The sequence below is a fragment of the Podarcis muralis genome, chromosome 1 (genome assembly GCF_964188315.1).
Source record: "Podarcis muralis chromosome 1, rPodMur119.hap1.1, whole genome shotgun sequence".
Classification (NCBI taxonomy): domain Eukaryota; kingdom Metazoa; phylum Chordata; class Lepidosauria; order Squamata; family Lacertidae; genus Podarcis; species Podarcis muralis.
This window is the reverse complement of record NC_135655.1, coordinates 1,875,283-1,893,172: the sequence shown is the minus strand read 5'-3', so window position 1 is coordinate 1,893,172 and position 17,890 is coordinate 1,875,283. Positions and strand designations below refer to the sequence as shown.

General features: G+C 52.6%; 1 protein-coding gene across 12 annotated transcripts in view; it reads right to left on the bottom strand.

Moving 5' to 3' along the window:
* The window catches only part of RGS3 (regulator of G protein signaling 3), a 72,848-nt gene that overhangs the window by 26,226 nt on the left and 28,732 nt on the right, over positions 1-17,890 (bottom strand). For all 12 annotated transcript variants that reach the window (XM_077933636.1, XM_077933603.1, XM_028704649.2 and 9 more), the window contains 9 exons: positions 16,113-16,194; positions 15,558-15,663; positions 14,634-14,985; positions 13,516-13,555; positions 9,909-10,096; positions 7,627-7,710; positions 5,165-5,276; positions 3,981-4,024; positions 849-977 (listed from right to left, as the gene is read on the bottom strand). In XM_077933636.1, coding sequence (XP_077789762.1) covers positions 849-977; positions 3,981-4,024; positions 5,165-5,276; positions 7,627-7,710; positions 9,909-10,096; positions 13,516-13,555; positions 14,634-14,985; positions 15,558-15,663; positions 16,113-16,194 — 1,137 coding nt within the window. The remainder of the gene's footprint in view (positions 1-848; positions 978-3,980; positions 4,025-5,164; positions 5,277-7,626; positions 7,711-9,908; positions 10,097-13,515; positions 13,556-14,633; positions 14,986-15,557; positions 15,664-16,112; positions 16,195-17,890) is intronic.

Genomic DNA, 17,890 nt, shown 5'->3' with positions numbered 1-17,890 from the left:
GGCCATTAGCAAGCAAGGAAGACACAGTCATTGAGCAGTCATCACAACATTTCCTTTTGCTATCCAAGATCCCCTTAACCAGGGGTCAGCAACCTTTTTCAGCTGTGGGCTGGTCCAACATCCCTCAAACCATGTGGTGGGCCGGACTAAATTTTGAAAAAAATAATGAACAAATTCCTATGCCCCACAAATAACTGAGAGATGCATTTTAAATAAAAGCACACATTCTGTGGGTGGCAGTGGAGGACAGGAGTGCCTGGCATGCTCTGGTCCATGGGGTCACGAAAAGTCAGACACGACTAAACGACTAAACAAAAACACCAGGCAGGCCCCACAAATAACTGAGAGATGCATTTTAAATAAAAGCACACATTCTACTCATGTAAAAACATGCTGATTCCCGGACTCTCCGTGGGCCAGATTGAGAAGGCAACTGGGCCGCATCCGGCCCCCTGGCCTTAGGTTGCCTACCCCTGCCCTTAACTAACCTGCTGTGCATCAGTTAAGATTTCCCCTCACTTACTCCAGGCACATCCAGACAGGGCTAGGAGAGGCTCCAACCTGAAACCCTGGAGAGCTGCTGCCAGTCAGAGTGGACAGTACTGAGCAAGGTGGTCTGACTCACCATAAAGGCAGCTTCCTATGTACTGTTATAAAAAACACAGTCAATCCCAATTTGTTCCTACAACAGTACTGCAATTGATCTATGCCTTTAGTTGACTGATCTGCCGGTTGACTGAACTTCAGGTTTCTTTTGAGGGGGTAGGGGTTTCAAAATTTGGAACGGTAGGTGGTGGTAGTGATGCGAGACCCTCTCAGCACACCACACCCCCTCCCTGGCTGCTTACCTTGCTCTCGGCTGGAGGAGCTGTGGGGGTCGTGGGCTGCTGCTTGGAGATGCTGTCGGCCAGGCACCAGCAGACTCTCTTCTTCTGCTCCTGGGAGTGAGCCTCCAAGCTGAGCACGCACTCCAGCTTCTAGGGACACAGAAGGACACCTGCCCTTAGCCAGACCCTGGAGCCAAGCCCTGGGCCCATAAGCCGGCCTCCTTCTCTGAAGGCAACATCCGCATCGTGGGCCCTCCGAGCAGAGGAGCCCTCATGGCAGCTTAAGCCCAGCACACCTGAGAGACACAGAGGCTGCTCATGCCTCCGTCCGAGGAGGTCCCTGTGCTCTGGCAACAGAGGCAGCAAGAGAAGAGGCACGCCCAAGGGCTGCCCCCCCCCAGCAGTGCAGCTCCCCTCCCACGGGAGACTTGCTAAAATCCAAGACTGAAGACCTTGCTGAGGCCTTCCCGTTGCTCTTGTCTGGGCTGCCCCGGCAGGAAAGGGAGATGGAAGTCTGGTGAACCAGGCCGGCTTCTCACTCTGCTCACCGGTGACCTTGCTGAACAATCACGATGGGCCAGGCTGTCAAGCGACCCTCCACAGGGACGGACCCACCCACAGAGCTTTCTTCCCATTTTACAGCCCCCTTTCCCCTTGACGGCAAGGCAGACGTCACTGCTGCCACCCGTCTTTCAGCTAAAAGGCTCCTTGGCTAGGAAACTGACTGGCAGGGATTTATCATCCACTTACAAGGTTGCCCTCAGCGCCACAGGGGCTGCTGAGACAAAGCGCCACGGCAGCCTGTCGCCAGGCGGGCACAGTTTAATCGTATCATAGTTGGGGGGGGGGTTGTGCCTATGTGCTTTACCGACACTTCATCTTGCTACCCTTTTAGCAGGATGTGCAAGCTCTGATGGGCAGAATGTTGCAGTGACAAGTAGTTCACTCATTTATTTAGGGACCCCACATCCTGACAAGTCCCAAAAGTCTTCTGCAGCACCCAGGTGTCTCCTTTGCCTTGAACGCCTTTGCTCCTCTGACTTGCAGCAGCTGCACAGGAAGTTTAAAAGGAGCCCTATGGGGTCCCAGAACACTTGCCACAAGGGTGGCTGCAGGAGGAATCAAGGGTCATTTAGCAGGAAGACCATGGCCTGGCTTTGCCCCCTCCATCCCCCCATCCTTGCTTTTTCAAAACTGGGATCGCTTCTGACTTTCTGCAGCCACAACATGCCCAGCATGGAGGGCTGTCTGAATTGGCCCAAGCCTCGCCATGGAGGACAGACTGCCCAGAGCACACCTCCCTGCCCTCCCGCAGGAGCAGAATGCCCAGAGGGGCATCGCAAGGTTCTCTCTGTGGCATGAGACACAGATGTTGTTGCTGCTGCTGCTGCTGCCAACTCAACAAAGTTACAGCTCTGTGTGCAGCAACACAGACTTCTTTTTAGCCTGACCCATAGCATTAGTCTTTAAATCCAGACCAAAGCTTACCTGACAGACAGAACAGCACCTAGTCCTGAGAGGATAAGCCCCTGCGCTCTAGAGCCACGCGGGCGGAGCATGAGGCAGAAACGGCGCCATGAAGGATTGCAAGAGAGGAGCCTCCTCTATGTGGAAGGGACATGTGCGTGCTCAGCCAGCTCTGCCCTCTCCATGCTTGTGTCTCTCAGAGAAGGAGAGGGTGAATTACGGGAAATCAGTTCAGGCTAACTAGGCATAATGCCGGCTGGGCAGGGGGCAGGATTGGCTGTGCTGCTGTTGCAGCGAATGAATACACTATTTGCGCAGCTCACCACCAGAATGTGCCCCAAGAGGCATCTGAAAAGACGTTTGCAAGTGCTCTCCATCAAGAGCAATTCAGGAGCCCATCTCCTAATCCCACAGCTAATGGGATTAACGGCTTGCAACTCAATTCGATCAGGGCTGGGCGGGAGATGGGAACGCTGTGCAAACACTGCTAACCACATGGGGTGGCGAGATGGTTCTGCCGTGCTTTTTCCATACATGGGTGTACACAACCCTCCCCCCCAAACCCCGGAGGGCAGGAGGTTCTGTGACCAACAGACAGCACTTGGCACTGGGGCTGAAACACACTCTCTCTCTCTCTCTCTCTCTCTCTCACACACACACACACACACCCCATGTTTAGATTTTGCCTTTGCCAAATTTATTCCAGGTGAGGCTCACATTTCTCCCTCTGAATTAAAATGGAGGGAGGTGCCCAGGAAAGGGTACGAGGGCAACAGTGACACCCGTCCCTTCCTATGCCCTTAAGCATTTCGGTGTCTCGTTTGCCCAGTGTTAGGATCATTCCCTGCATTTCCACATCAGTTTCTGACATTAAAAGGGGAGTGGGGAGCCCTGCTGAAAATTAATCGCCATTTTTGTGTGAACTTTTCCACATTCACATATCTCTACATGCAAGTTTGCCTAACAGACACACTTTTGCAAAATAATTCCCCTCATTTTTGTATCTGATGTTTGCTTTTATACACATGTATGTTTGTATACATTCCTTGACTGGAGAACGGCATTGCAAAAGTGGAAGAAGAGGGAGTTGGGAAGGGTAGCTGAGTTTCCATTCATCCATTGCTCTGGAAAGTGTGGATTAGGCTACGTTTCCCTTTAAATCCCCTTTAAAAGGTGATTAGACTTTCTCCCTTCTCCTTCATTTCCAGGGACTCCTGACGGAAGAAAGAAATCCGAAAACAGAGGCTCATCCAGAGACACAACAGGCTACCTCTTCCGAGGGAGAGAGAATGCTGATCCACACTTCCGTTTGCCCCCTGTGTAGGAAGCCTGGGTCCCAATGCTTTCCTGCTTGTCCCATACTTTCCAGGCATGGGTCCAAGCGGTTTTGGCTTTGCTCTGTCGTTTCCCCCTGGAAAACCCACTTTTCAGAGCTAAATTGGTGCAAACATATATCCGGAGAAAACCCAACTGACGTTTGCTTCAATTCAGTGGTAAAATGAGGTTTTCCCGGAAGAAGTTTCCCCAGCCAGCTCACCTTCTGCCCCACCCCACCCCCCCCGCTTGGTTTTCTAGAGGGCCAGTTCTGCCCCAAACAGGTGGAAGTGCTTCAGGCGCTTCAAGTAAAGGAAGCATTTGGAAAGCGATTACAGAACACAGTGTGGTTGTGCTCTGTCCAATGCTCACCTCCGCCAGGTAGAGGATGCAGAACTTCAAATCCTCTGAAGAAGCTGCAAGTGAAGCAGATCAGAAGAATTTAGCTTTCCCTTGACTCTGAAGTGGCTCCCACAAGCAAAATGCTTTTTTCTTCCTGGCAACTGAACAACCGGGTTTCGCTTCCTATCTGCTTTTGTTTGCTTTCAGCAAAAAGGAAAGAGATGGAGAGTTTCTCAGCCCTCAGAAGCAAAGCTCTCACATATGGAGAGACAAAGAAGCTGCCTCAGGCAGCATCACAGGAGCTCGGCTCCGGCACCTCTCAGGTGGGCGCCATTGCCATTCTAAGAGAATAAAGGAGAAGTTCACGATGAGCTCCAGCACCGGGCATGACAGGCAGAGAGAATTCGCACAGCCTCCTAATACTTGGTTTAGCAGGTCAGTGCTAAGTCCCGTAGTGACAAAAGGAATTCCTTCTACGCTCAACTCAGTCCTGCAATTGGTGGCCACAGCCCTCGATCACAGGGTGGGGTGGGGCTTTAAGGGAAAGAGCCGGGTGAATACAGGGTGGCAGAGGAGAGGTCTGTCCATGGTTGTGGGCCATGACAGCAGCTTGCTGGGAGACAGGTCTGGGTGAAACCTCACCGGATGACACAGTCCTTACCTTATCTCTCACCCTAAACTTGTTGAAATAATATTTGGGGTGGGAGAGGGAGAGAAATCATGTACACCGCCTTGAGTTCCGTGAAGGAAGGCAAGATTTAAAGCAAAACGTAAATATATAAAAATAAATGAAGCCTCCATGTACTTAGGCAGTATACTTTGAACACCGGTTGCTGTAAAGCAGGGGTCAGCAACCTTTTTCAGCCATGGGCCGGTCCACCGTCCCTCAGACCATGTGGTGGGCTGGACTATATTTTGAAAAAATAATAATGAATGAATTCCTATGCCCCACAAATAACCTGGAGATGCATTTTAAATAAAAGGACACATTCTACTCATGTAAAAAACGCTGATTCCCAGACTGTTCGTGGTCCGGATTGAGAAAGTGATTGGGCTGCATCCGGCCCCCGGGCCTTAGGTTGCCTACCCCTTCTGTAAAGCAATCAGGAGAGGGCTGCATATCTTTGCTCTCAGCCCACTTCCTGAAGGAGCAGAGGTGCCCTGGCACCTGCAGGTGTTGTGTCCTTTCTTAACCCCCTGCTGCCACAACTCACCTTCTTGCACTCTAACATCCTTCAGGTAGAGGGGGTTTCGGAGGACATTGCACCGTCCCGGCTCATCCTCCTTGGTGAAGAGCAGCAAGTCTGAGTAGATGAAGAGAGTCACCTGGCCAAGGTGGGAAGAGGACAGGGAGGTCACCTGAGGCACGCAGGGCCACCCAGCTTTGGTGGAAGTGGCAAAAGGTGGGAGAATAAGCCAGGCCTAACACTGGACTGAGCTGAGCCCAACTCCAGGGTGGGGGTGCAGATCAACATCAGATTGATCAGCTGAGGGCAGGGATGGACAAGGACACCTTCTGCACAGGACAGCCAGGAGGGGGTGCTGTGTGCCTTTGTGTGTGGCATCACCCACCACTGGGATGCAACTCTCAGGAGATTGGTAAAAAAAAAGAGCTTGCTTGCCCCCTGTTTTATATAAACCAAATTCTTGCTAAGTTCTTGCTTCAACACTACAGTGGATGGGCAAGCCAAAGAGCAATTACTTTTAATAGAACTAGGAAGAGCATTTGCCTATAAACTCCCCGTGTGAGTTGTTAAGATGATCAACTGATTGATCCGTCTGACAGCCAGCGTAGTAAGGAGGATGCCAGGCTAGGTTTGGGGGATCTTCTGAGGCTTAGCCTCCAACTATCTGTCCCTGAACGTGCAGCCTCCGCTTAGCATCCCAGAGGCTCCTTCCCACGGCCCCGATGGCATTGCCAGGAGGTTGCCGACACAAGAGCCCCCTGGACTCTCCTTCTCTCATCAGAGATGGTAGGGTGCCAGGCCAAGGAGCCAAGAGCACAAGGGCCTCCTGTAGCACACAGCAGCGGAAACCCGGGACCAAGATCTCAGCAGATTGTGACTACAGGAACCACCGTCAAGTCTAGACAGGATGTGGCTCAAGCCAGAATCAGGATTCCGCGGAAGGACTGGCTTTGGCATGGCTCCCTCCACGGCCACCCGCCATCTTCTCCCCGCTCTTAAAGAATCCTTTGGTGGCATCTTCAGCTCATTTACTTTTACCCACTTTCTGAGCAAAGCCCTGGAAGCACCTGAAGGCCATCATGCCAGAAGCACCACCCCAGTTTGCCCTCTAGGGACATACAACGTACATCACAGACAAATTCAGGAACAATACCAAAACCATCATCATTTCCCTCTGGGAGAGAAGACACCAGCTAAAGCCCCCAGCCTGCACCAGAGGCAAAAGCAGGCAGAAGGCACCCACTTCCATGAAAGGCCCGTTCCCTGCCCCGGCTCTCCACTCGCAGCAGGGCCTCCTCCTCCTCGGAAGAGAGGGGTGGCTGCCATTCTCTCCCATTCTGTCATCCCTGCCAGAGGGATCCCCTGTCATCCTCCTGAGCCTCATGGCTCTTGCATGCAAGGGGTTGGGGTGGATTCCCCACTTCCTACTGGAAAGCCCTCTCTGCATGCAGGAAGCAAGCAAGCAAGCAAGCAAGTGCCTCAGGACAAAGGACTCCATTCCCCTGACACACTGCCTATCTACATGCAGGGAATTTCTTTCTTTCTTAATGTGGGGTGGGGGAAGCATATAAATGTGAGTACATTTAACATTAGCAGAGATGGGCAGAGAAGCTGGGGGTTAGAAGAGGTGGCAACCTCCCCCGCAAAGCTTCCAGGGGCAGCCTGGTGCACAAACCTTTGGTGGGCAAAGGCTTTGCCTGGCATGGGGACAGGGAGGCAGGAGAAGTGATGTCCCTCTGCTCCTTCTGCTGTTGCAAAATGTCCAGGGGCAGAGAAGTGTTTGTCAAAAAAAGTGCCCGGTGCAGCCCAACTATCTTCAAGGAGCCCCCCAGCAGCCACAAAGGAGGGCTGACAGAGACTTCACACAAACGACTGTTTTGCAATCTCAAACAAGGCAGCAGAACCAGATTTGTTGAAGCCTATATGAAGGGGGGGGGGGGAGAGGGGGTCCACGCTTGACAGAAATGCTTGGACTGCTTGCTGCTGGGTGACTAATTCCTCTGCACCCTGCCCCTCAAATTCCTGCTTCCGGTCTCCTTAAGATGATCTCAGCAGCACACAGAAATTGATGAGCCCACCAAAGAATCCTGGAGCTGAAGTAATGGCTGGAGATGTCCCCTGGGCTGGTGCAAAGCACAGCAGCAGGACCAGGGAGGAGGGTGAGGCCGGAGCAAGAAGCTCCTCTCAGCTCTGGCCTTGGGGAACCAGCACTTCTTGGGGGGCTACCTGAGGAGATCCAGCCACCTCAGCCCAAAGCCATGCCAGACCTCTTAAGCCCCATTTCAGTGCTGCTTCTGCTGCCAATGGAGTGGGGGCACATTTGCCCTGGCAGATTCCCCACTTTGCCCCATCTTCATGTTTCTGGAGGTGGGCTCCAGTATCCCGCTGGCAGCAGAGGAGGCAAGAGGGGGCCTTGGCTTCCTTTGCCATCAGCAAGCAGACACCGCCTCACACAATTCACCAGCACCAACAAGTGCCCAGAGCCTCACCTTGGTTGGTCTGTTCCGTGTCTCGTGAAGGAGAAGCTCTTCTGACAGCAGCAGTGTCCGGGCTGGATTGCAAAGGTCCAGAGGCTGAAAGGAAGAGGAGGAGGAGGAGGAGGAGGAGGAGGAAGAAGAGAAGGAGGGAGGCACACCTGGGACTTGGGTGTGAAGAACAACGCCAGCCCCCTGAGAGCCCCACCAACCTCCTCTTTGCAGAGAGGCTGGGAAGCCCCTGATAACAAACCGGATCTTGCAGGTGGAAAGTCCAGCAGAGGGAAAACAAGATGCCTTTGAGGGCTTGGTGTGGGCGGGCCGGGTTGTGTATGAGTGTGTGATGGCTCCTTGCAACCCCAACACCTACATCACACACAGGAACTATAAAAAGATCTCTCACACTCTGCCCCTGTGTGTGTGGTTATCACTGTTGAGCTGCAACAGCCACAACAGTGACTGAAAGCAATCAGGGGGAGTATGGAAGAGGCATGTGGGAGGCAGAAGATGCTTGCTGTGAGAGGGGTGTGAGTGTGGAGGGCACAAGAGAGGAGAGGCGAGAGGCCCACAGCTGCCAGCCACCAATGGCCACCAATGCTCTTCTCTCCCAGCTCCTCTCCTCAAAGCCCCTGAACATCTCAGGGTGAGGCTGGGCACAGGGAAGATCCTCCCTTGCCAAGGTGCACAGATGCAGCCACGCTGGACATTTGAAATTGAAATACTTTATTGTCACTTGTACAACTTGTATACGGTGAGAATACACAAGCACCCCCCACTCAGCTCTCTTAGTCTTAATTCCCCTCGTTTACTGACACACACACACCAAACCCGAAAGTCAGTTGCCCTGCTGTTATCTTTTCATTCAGCAGACTAACAGCCCAGGGATAGAAGCTGTTCTTTACCCTGTTGGTGTGACTAATCATGTTTCTGTATCTTCTGCCCAAGGGCAGGAGATCAAGAAAGTGCCGGCCAGGGTGTGAATCATCCCTGAGAATTTTCCACACTCTCCTGAGGCAACGTTATTCCGCTATTTCATCCAGCAGATTCACAGGACAGCCCATAATATCTTGCGCTGTATTCACCACCCTCTGTAGGCGCTTCCTATCAGATGATGTCAAACCAGCGGACGACACCGTGATGCAGTATGAAAGGACACTTTCTATTGTGGACCATTTCTGCCCATAGCTATGGCCACATCAAGGCTCGAGGTGGGAGTGGGGAGGCAAGAGGCTAAGACAAGTGCATGGAGGGTATGGCTCCCAATGGCCACTTTCCACACTGGCTATGTTTTGCCTCCATGGTCAGAGGCAAGGGCACCTCCAGATGCTGCTTGCTGGGAGTGCTTCCGCTCTCAGGCCCTGCTTGTGAGCTTCTGGCTGGCCACTGCGAGAGCAGGATTCTGGCCTAGACTGGCACCCTTGGACCCTTCCTAGGGAAATGCTGCAGGACTCTGGCGGAGTAAGGGGTCCTCACAAAAGGATGTTCCACTCCACAGCCATGAAGGCTCACTCTCAATCATTCAGTCAGGGCTTTTTATTTTTTAATGTCCTCACAGCAGGTCCACACCGGCCACATTCTAACTCAACTTTTAAGTAACTGCTCCCCAGGTTTGTTTGTTTTTTAAAAATAAAAACCTCCCAACCTCCCTATTCCCCCACAGTTGCTTAAAGCTGGTTCTCCCGCATTATCAAAGACCCTTGCCCAAGGGCCACCAAGATGGTGCCTTCCAGATGCTGTGGACCACATCTCCCATCGTCCCTGCCCAGTGGGCATATTGGCTGGGGCTAACCCCAACCCTATCGATGGCTAGGAGTCAGGGGGACTAGACAGAGCCTCCACATGAAGAAGCAGTGATGCCACAGTGGCTTGGGGAGGAGCAGCCTTTACTTACTTGCTAGATTTAGAGTTGCCCCCTAGAACAATGTTCCCAGGGCTGCCTCAAAGGAGAAGAGGAAACAAATTGACAACAAAGCAATGTTGCTTTGAGCCCTGGCTGGGAGCTTCCTCTTTCGGAAGAGGGATGCTAGCTTGGGCAGCCCAGGGCTCTGGCCCAGCAGTTGCAGCAGGGCTCTGAGCCTCCTCCTTGGGTCTTCCTAACACCTCTCTCCCCACAACTATGCAAGTCCCTCTTCTCTTTCCACCCCCCACACCCTGGCTTTAGTACTTTGGCCAATAGCACTTTGTGGGAGGCAGCACACAGAGCACTGCTTTACTGAGGTGCAAGCACAGCAGGGACAAGAGGAAGCGCCTATCCAGCAGAAAGGGTTTCCCTCCCCCCCTCCCTCCCTGAGACTTACCTGCACAAAGATGGGGAAGACCAGCACTTTGGGGGCCAGCGTCACGTAGGTGCCATAGCTGGAGTGTGGGATGCCAGGTCTCACGAGGGTGCAGTTCTGGGGGCGGCTGCCACTGTGGCTTTTCATGGTCTGCACCGTCTTCATGAGCCGGGACTTCTTGCCCTGGGACCCGCTTCTGCATGGATTGCCTGGAGGAAAGGGGGAGAGGGGGGCAGCTTATTGTTCCCTCTGCTGCAGGACTGCTGTGGTCACAGCCCTGCCAGAGAGCTGTACTAGATCATGCTAATTAATTTGTGTAACAACATTATATACCGCCAACCTAGCAGTTCGAAAGCACACCAGTGCAAGTAGATAAATAGGGACCGCTGTGGCGAGAAGATAAACGGCGTTTCCGTGTGCTCTGGCTTCCGTCACGGTGTTCCATTGAGCCAGAAGCAGTTCAGTCATGCTATCCACATGACCTAGAAAGCTGTCTGTGGACAAACGCCGGCTCCCTCGGCCTGAAAGCGAGATGAGTGCCGCAACCCCATAGGCGCCTTTGAGTGTACTTAACCGTCTAGGGGTCCTTTACCATTTTACCTTTACTGCTTGACTGAAGTAAAAACCTTGTAAGAACACAAGAAGAGCCCTGAAGCTGGATCAGGCCAAAGGGCCTGAACGAAACAGCAGCTACCTCCCCCCAGAAGTTTCCAGCAACTTATTCCCCACGGATTTGTCTTATCCTCTATTAAAGGCATCCAAGTAAACCACAAAACAGTTTTTGAAAAAAACTATTAAATTATCAATAAAGAATTAAAAAACATTCAAAAGATCATTAAAACCAATAGTGCACTAAAAAGAGATCAAAACATAGATAAAATTTCTGGATCTTTGGTTAGGCTTGTCTAAGCAAAAATGTTTTAAGGAAGCACCAGAAAGCATACAGCAAAGGCCCTGCATGATGTCAATAAGCAGGGAGTTCCAAAGTGTAGGTGCTGCACACTGAAAGACTGATTTCTTACAACTGTGGAGCGAGTATTATGAGGCACCTGTAGCAGTGCCAGTTCTGCAGATCAGAACGGCCAAGTGGGCCATTACCACTCTGGGTTTATTCCCACTTCCTCTTGTCCTGTTGCTCCCCCACCCCACCCAGTCAGGAAACCTGCTCTTTAGCACTCAGTCAGAGCAAACGGTAATTCGGGTTTTCTCCTGTTGCTCTGATTCAGTGCTAAAGAGCGGAATTTCCCTGGGAAAAGAGCAGGCAAAGGGGAAACTGCTGGGTTTTGTGCCTAGAAAGCCCAGGTCAAGTGGAAAACTGCCCAGCCCTGTACTTTCTAGGCACAGGACAAGGGGAAGTGTGGATGAGCCTCCTGTCCAATTACCAGCATCTGTCAGGAGCCTGACTCAACCGTCAAGATTCATCAGGAAACACAGTCCCCTTAAGTACATGCCAGCCTCTTCACTTCCCCTGGTCTGGGGAAAGGCATTAAGAAGACAGAGCCCTGCCAGGGGATGGGAGAGAGCCAAGGAGCAGGGCCTCTGCCATGGTCCGGATACCCCTTCTACACCTCACTCCCCCATCAGCTTGGTTTTGTAAGAGGAAAAGAGGCCAGGGGGTCCCTTCACAGAACTCTCCATGCCCAGCCCAGCCCTCAAACAGTGCGGAAAGTAGTGAGCAGGAGTCCACCAGCACAAGAAAAATCCTCTCCCCATTCTGCAGTTTGTAATCACCTTAAACACAGCAGGAGAAGGATTGCAAGGCGTACAGCCCAACCTGATGCAGGTTCATTCGAAAGTAAACCCCACAGTGCTCAAGGGAGCTTACTCCGCAGCATATAATGAATTGAGTGTTTTTTGGGCTGCAGCCACTATCAGGTCTGTCCAGAAGAACAGAAGCCCCTGCAAGGAACACAGGGCAGCTCCCCCTCTGGTGGGCAAGCAGGAGCAGGCGGCAGAGGGGAGGGGAGGGCAGATGTCACTGACTCTTTCCGAGAGCAAAGTGCCCAGACTAAACCTTGTGCACACCCCGCGCCACACTTCTAACTGGCTTGGCCTCCCCGGAAACGTCAAGGAATGGCTTCTTATGTGTTTATTTCTCTCCATCCGTCCCCTGTGCCTGCTCAGGGCGTGACGCTTTCCAAGAGTCAGTAGGAAACGGAGCCTCGCGGAAACGGTGAGTCAATCCGGCTCATTGTTGGCCAGTCGCTTTGGCAAAGTTCCTACGTGGCTGCTCCTGCCACAGAGGACTTGGAAAACAACACGGCAGCTCAGCTGGTACCGTTTCCACCAGGGCCTCTCTGTTCCCAGGCTGGCCTTATCATGGGCAGAGTGGCCCCCAAAGCCTTTTCTTCGCCTGCTTTCATCACTCCCACTTTTACAAGTGTTGACTGTGATGATTTGGGCTAAGGATATTGCCATTGCTGGATGGCCAATGTGGAGCCTCTTTAGTCTTGGGGTGCTCAGGGCTACACCTGGGGGAATGTGCCAGTGTTGCTGGCAAGGCATCATGCCCTCAGCTGCCTTTCCACACACAGCAGGCCCCTCGTAGCTGCTCTGATGCTGCCCTGGGAAAGGCAAACATTCAAGAGCCTGCCTTGGCACCAGCGCAGCAGCCTCCCTGACCTCCCTTGTCCCCCTGAACCCAAACACTCCTGGATGCAGATGGGGAAGCAGATAGGGCCGCTCCAAAGTAAACAAACTGGACCATTCCATGAGCCGTTTGAACAGGGCTTGTTTGCTCTCAGACAAACAATGGTCTGCACCAAGTCATGTTCACTGGTAATGGCTTGGAAGCCGCCACTCTTTGCTGCAGAGATGGGGAAAGGCCTCTGAGACTCTAGGAGGGGGCAGTGATGCTCAACTGGCAGGTCTCAAACAGTGGCAGGCAAATAAAGCACAGCCGTTTTTACAACAGCCCTGCAAGGCAGGTCGGCATTATCACCCTCTCCGTAGTGACGATGTGGGTAAGTGCCCATGGGGGGAGTGAGTCAGTGGGTGACACGAGATCTGAAGCAGGGACTTCCTGGCTCAGAAACCCTCTATAGAGCCCCCACTCTTTGGCCTGGCCCAGCCCAGGGTTCTTTCCTCGCATGCAGCCCTTTGCAATTCCACCGCCCCCCCCACCCTGCATTCCCAGGAGTGAGTTGCTTTAATGGACTGCATGGATGGAGGCTCTGGATCCCTGCTCTGCCATGAAGCTCCCTGGGCGACCTCCGTGGAGCCAGGCCCTCTGATCTCAGGGCTGCCACAATAACAAAATTGGGGCACCTCCCCACCCCCGCAACCTCTTTTGCGGAAGGCTGGGATACACATGACTCCCAACAAGTAATGAGATGCTGTTTGCGAGAAGGCAAACCTCTGGGGACTCCGGGAGCCCAACCAGCTAACAGGCCACCTGCTGCGGCTCCCAGCTTCTCTAGAACTCCTCTCCATTGCTCTGTGCTCTAAACACAAGAAAACAAGCACAAAAAGTAGTGAAAAGAGGCTCCCTAAGATTTCCCTTCACTGCTCCTGGCCTCACCTAATATTCTGCCACCTCAAGAAAAGCTGGACCTCCAACCCAGAAATGAGCAAAACCTGAGACACAGGCAAGAATGGAGCTAGACCCCCTTCTCACTCACTCACTCACCTCCAGGGGCCTTGCCTTCCGGGTAGATGGGCCTCAGCACCTGGAAGACACAAGGCAGGAGAGCCGGGGTTACCTCCTCCTCCCTGCTCTCAGAAGACACTGTTGGGCTTGGGAAGACCCTGCAATTCTAATGCTGGATGCAGATCTTGAGATCTCAGCCTTTCTCTTTTTGAAATATAGGTCAGCACTGTTTGGGACAAGATGTCCCTACCCTTGAAGAACTATTCTGGTAGTCCATGCACAGCCAACATGCTCAGGTGGGCAGCTCAGGCCCAACCAAGGCTATTGGAGGGGGGTAGCAGCAGAGGACTATGATGGGATGGAGGGCCAAAGGCCCAGCAGCATCCTCTGGAAAGACAGCACCTGAACTACTGCATTTCAGCCTGCAGGGCAGACTCAACACATGAACTTCTCTTTGATATAAAAGGAATTCCTTTTACACAGAGAGCAAATGTGCCAGGGAAAGAGCTACGCTGCAGTCTGACCTCCAGGCTGACATCCAATTCTCTGCATGCAGGCATTCTTCTTCTGGAGCATCCAGCCACCCACAGCCTGTTGTCCCCTGCAGGACCAGTTTTAATCATCTCATGAGCTGCTTCTGTGGATGAAGGCCTTGTATTTTCACTTCTGACAGTGAAAGGGGTTCCCTTCCAGGCAACCTGCTTAATGAGGTTTCATCCTGAGGTGTTTGTGGGGAGACAATGTTGTATTAGGCCAGACATGGTCAAACTTGGCCCTCCAGATATTTTGGGACTACAATTCCCATCACCCCTGACCACTAGTCCTGTTAGCTAGGGATGATGGGAATTGTAGTCCCAAAAAAACGTCTGGAGGGCCAAGTTTGGCCATGCCTGTATTAGGCAAATGCTACATCTCACCCGCCCAAGAACGCATTCCTACCATTTTCCTCATCGCAAGGGGAAGGAGCCTGTTTGTTTCACAAGAACTCCAAATTTGTCAGGATGTGACTTAATCCCACATGAAAACAATGACAATCTGGGAGACTCTGACCGGCCAATTGCACTTCTTCTGAGAGGAGAGTGTGCAAGTGGAGCATTTCAGACCAGAGAAGAGGTGAGATGAGCCACCTGACCAGTAGCCAACCTCTGCTTCCATACCTGGCCTCCTGGATTGAGAGGCGCCAGGATGATGTAGTTCTTGTCGCCCCCACTCGTTGAGGGTGTTCGGGAAGGGGAGGGCATGGTGTGCTGCTGGGAGACCTTCCCAAGCTCTGTGTAGCGCTCCCAGCCGTTGAGCGCCAGGCCCTCGTTCCCACCATAGACGATGTGGCAGCTCTGGCGATGATCGAGGTGTTGGGAGCGCAATGCACTGTTCTTCTCTCGCTTGTTGGGCGGTGACTGCAAGTCGTACGTCGATTTGCAGGATGAGCGGCGGATGACGCCTTCTGGGCCAGGTCTGACCCGAGGGACTATGCGCCAGACCAGCACGATGATCTCGCGGGAGCAGTTCCTGCAAGAAATAGGATTGGCATTGACACAGATTCATTCTTGGTGCCCCCCCCCTTTCTGCCCTGTCTCTCCCACCCTTGCTTGGAAATCAGGCCAGAGCCTTCTCCAAAACAAAGAATGATTTGCTTGCTGATAGATGAAGGGTTCTGAGGAGGCTCCCCAGGGAGGGAGTTTCCGGAGCCTCCTGGCAACCCTCCCAAAAAGCACCTCAGATACTGGCAAGGTGTGGAGAAGGGAGCAGTGTGCAGAGGCTCTTCCAAAGGTCTCAGTAATGGAAAATGTGGGAGGAAAGGTCAAGATGGAAAGGGCCACAGACAGACCCACTCTCAAGATGTTGCGAAGGAGATCTTCTCTGTGCTGGCCCCATGACGACCATAAAGTGTTTGCAACATCTGCACATCTCCTACACGTCAGGCCTTTGCCAATGTCTGGAAGTTTCCCAGAAGCAGCCCTTCCATACTCAGACACAGGCACAGAGACCCCTTACTCTCCACCCATGTACACCACCCCGAGGGATCCAGGGATCCTGGTTCCGCCCCTGCAATTCCCTCTCCACACGTGTGTCATAGTCACCGGATCTCGTGGGCCAGCTCCACACACTTCCAGCGCTCGACAGGTTGCTCATTGAGTTGGAGGATGGTGTCCAGTTGCTGCAAGCCAGCCTTCTCTGCTGGGCCACCTGCAAAGGGTGGGGTGGGAGAAACAGGGCATGTCTGCACCACAGGCACACTGGTTTCATAGCCTTTCCCACCAAAGCAAACTTGGGTAGATGAGTACCTAGCAGTTTGGAAGCCAAACAGAACTACTCAAACATAGGAATTAGGAGAAACCCTAGCTCTCCTAGACAGGAAGGGAAACAGGGAAAGCGGTGCACGTTTCTGTGTTAGTTCAAAAGCAGACCCTGCCAGCTTCCAGAGCCTAAATAATGCTGAAGTCAGAAGTCTGCGGGCTGGAGCCATGAGTGGCGGGAGGAAGTGGACCTGTGTTGTGTAGCGCACGGCCAGCATGCCACTCCCTAGACTAGGAGGAGAGTGCCAAGAGGCAGGAGAAGCTGGAGCCCAGAGCCCAGAGCCCAGCCCCTTTGCAAAGCGAACTAATCCACCATCCAGGCACCTCTGGCCTCCTTACCCGAGTCCACTGCCTGCACACGGACAGGCGAGTCACAGCAGATGGTGAACCCAAACCCATTCTTGCCACGGGGGATTGTAATCTGGAAAGAAACAACGAAGTTATGTCTTTTAACAAACAGCAACAGCTGCCCCTCATGCATTCTGCATTCACTGGTCGTGTCTGTGCAGCAGGTGGGGAAAGACAAAAGGGATGCATGCACACTCGCACTCTGCACATGCTCACTGAACCCCAGGAGAGGGAAGTGGGATCTCTTCCACTATCCCCAAGCGCACACCCTGCAACTGTGCCCACAGCCATTCTGTTCGGCCTTCACAACAAAAAAAGCCCCCCTGGGAGGCCAAGTGAGTCCTCCGGTGTGGGCTCAGCAGGCAGCCACGGGTGGGGAGCACTTTGCTCTCTCCTTGAGCAATGAGCACCAGGAACTTTCCACTGGCCACACGTGGACAGGAAGCTGAAAGGTTGCGCTGATCTTATCAATCCCTACCTTAGCCGCCTCCACCACCACAAAGAGGAGGAGGTTATTTTAGCCTCACCCACATCCGTTGCCACAGAGAAGCACCACAGCAGCTCTCCTCAAAATAGCATTGTGCCTTCGGGCTGAAGGGGCTTTCCAAAAGCCAGGGCTTGCCAGGCCACTAGGCAGCGTGGGCTTCAAAGGGATTTGGTCCCCAGCAGAAAGAGCTTTCAGCCGCCTCAGAGACTACAGGTGCCTGTGGGCCACTGAGTCAAACCAAAGGGGTGCTTAGCCAGGATCCTGTCACCACTCACACTGTACCACAACAGGAGCATGGATGCTCCCCACCCCAGCTGCACCCCTCCCTCCAGGAGATGTGCCAAGGTCTGACATGGAGCCCTGTGCATCCTGGTCATGCCCCTGGCGCTATTTCCTCATGATTTTAGTTTTATTCCCTTCATGACAGTGAATGCTGCAGAAGACAGAATCTGGATTCAAGATGCCTTTAACAGATTGGAAAACTGAGCCCAAACTAACAAAATTAATTTCAATAGGGGCAAATGTAAGGTTCTGCACATAGGCAGGAAGAACCAGGTGAACAAATATAAGACTGGGGACACCTGGCTTACCAGTAGCACATGTGAAAAGGGTCTAGGGGTCTTAGTATAGAATCATAGAATGGTAGAGTTGGTTGGAAGAGACCCAAGGGTTATCTAGCCCAACCCCCCTACAATGCAGGAATCTCAGCTAAAACATCGCTGGCAGATGGCCATCCAACCTCTCCTTAAAAACCTCCAAGGAACGAGAGTCCACAACCTCCACTGTCAGACAGCTCTTACTGTCAGAAATTTCTTCCTGGTGATTTGTCGGAATCTCCTTTCTTGTAACTTGAAGCCACTGGTTCAAGTCTACTCTGGTTCGAAAGGCTACTCTCCAAAGCAGAAAAACCTATTTTGCTCTCTCTTCCCTGTGGCAGCCCTTGAGATATTTGAAAGTCTCTATATCACCTCCTCTCAATCTCCTCTTTTCCAGACTAAGCATCCCCAGCTCCTTCGACCGTTCCTCATCAGGCTTGGTTTCCAGACCCTTGATCATCTTGCTTGCCCTCCTTTGCACAAGTTCTAGCTTGTCAACATCCTTCTTAAATGGTGGCCCCCGGAATTGGATGCAGGTGTGGTCTGACCGAGGCAGAACAGAGTGGAACTATTACTTTCCTTGATCTAGACGCTATACTTCTGTTGATGCAGCCTAGAATAGCATTAGCTGGCTGTTGTTTTTTGCTGCGGCATCATACTGTGGACTCATGTTGAGCTCATGTTAA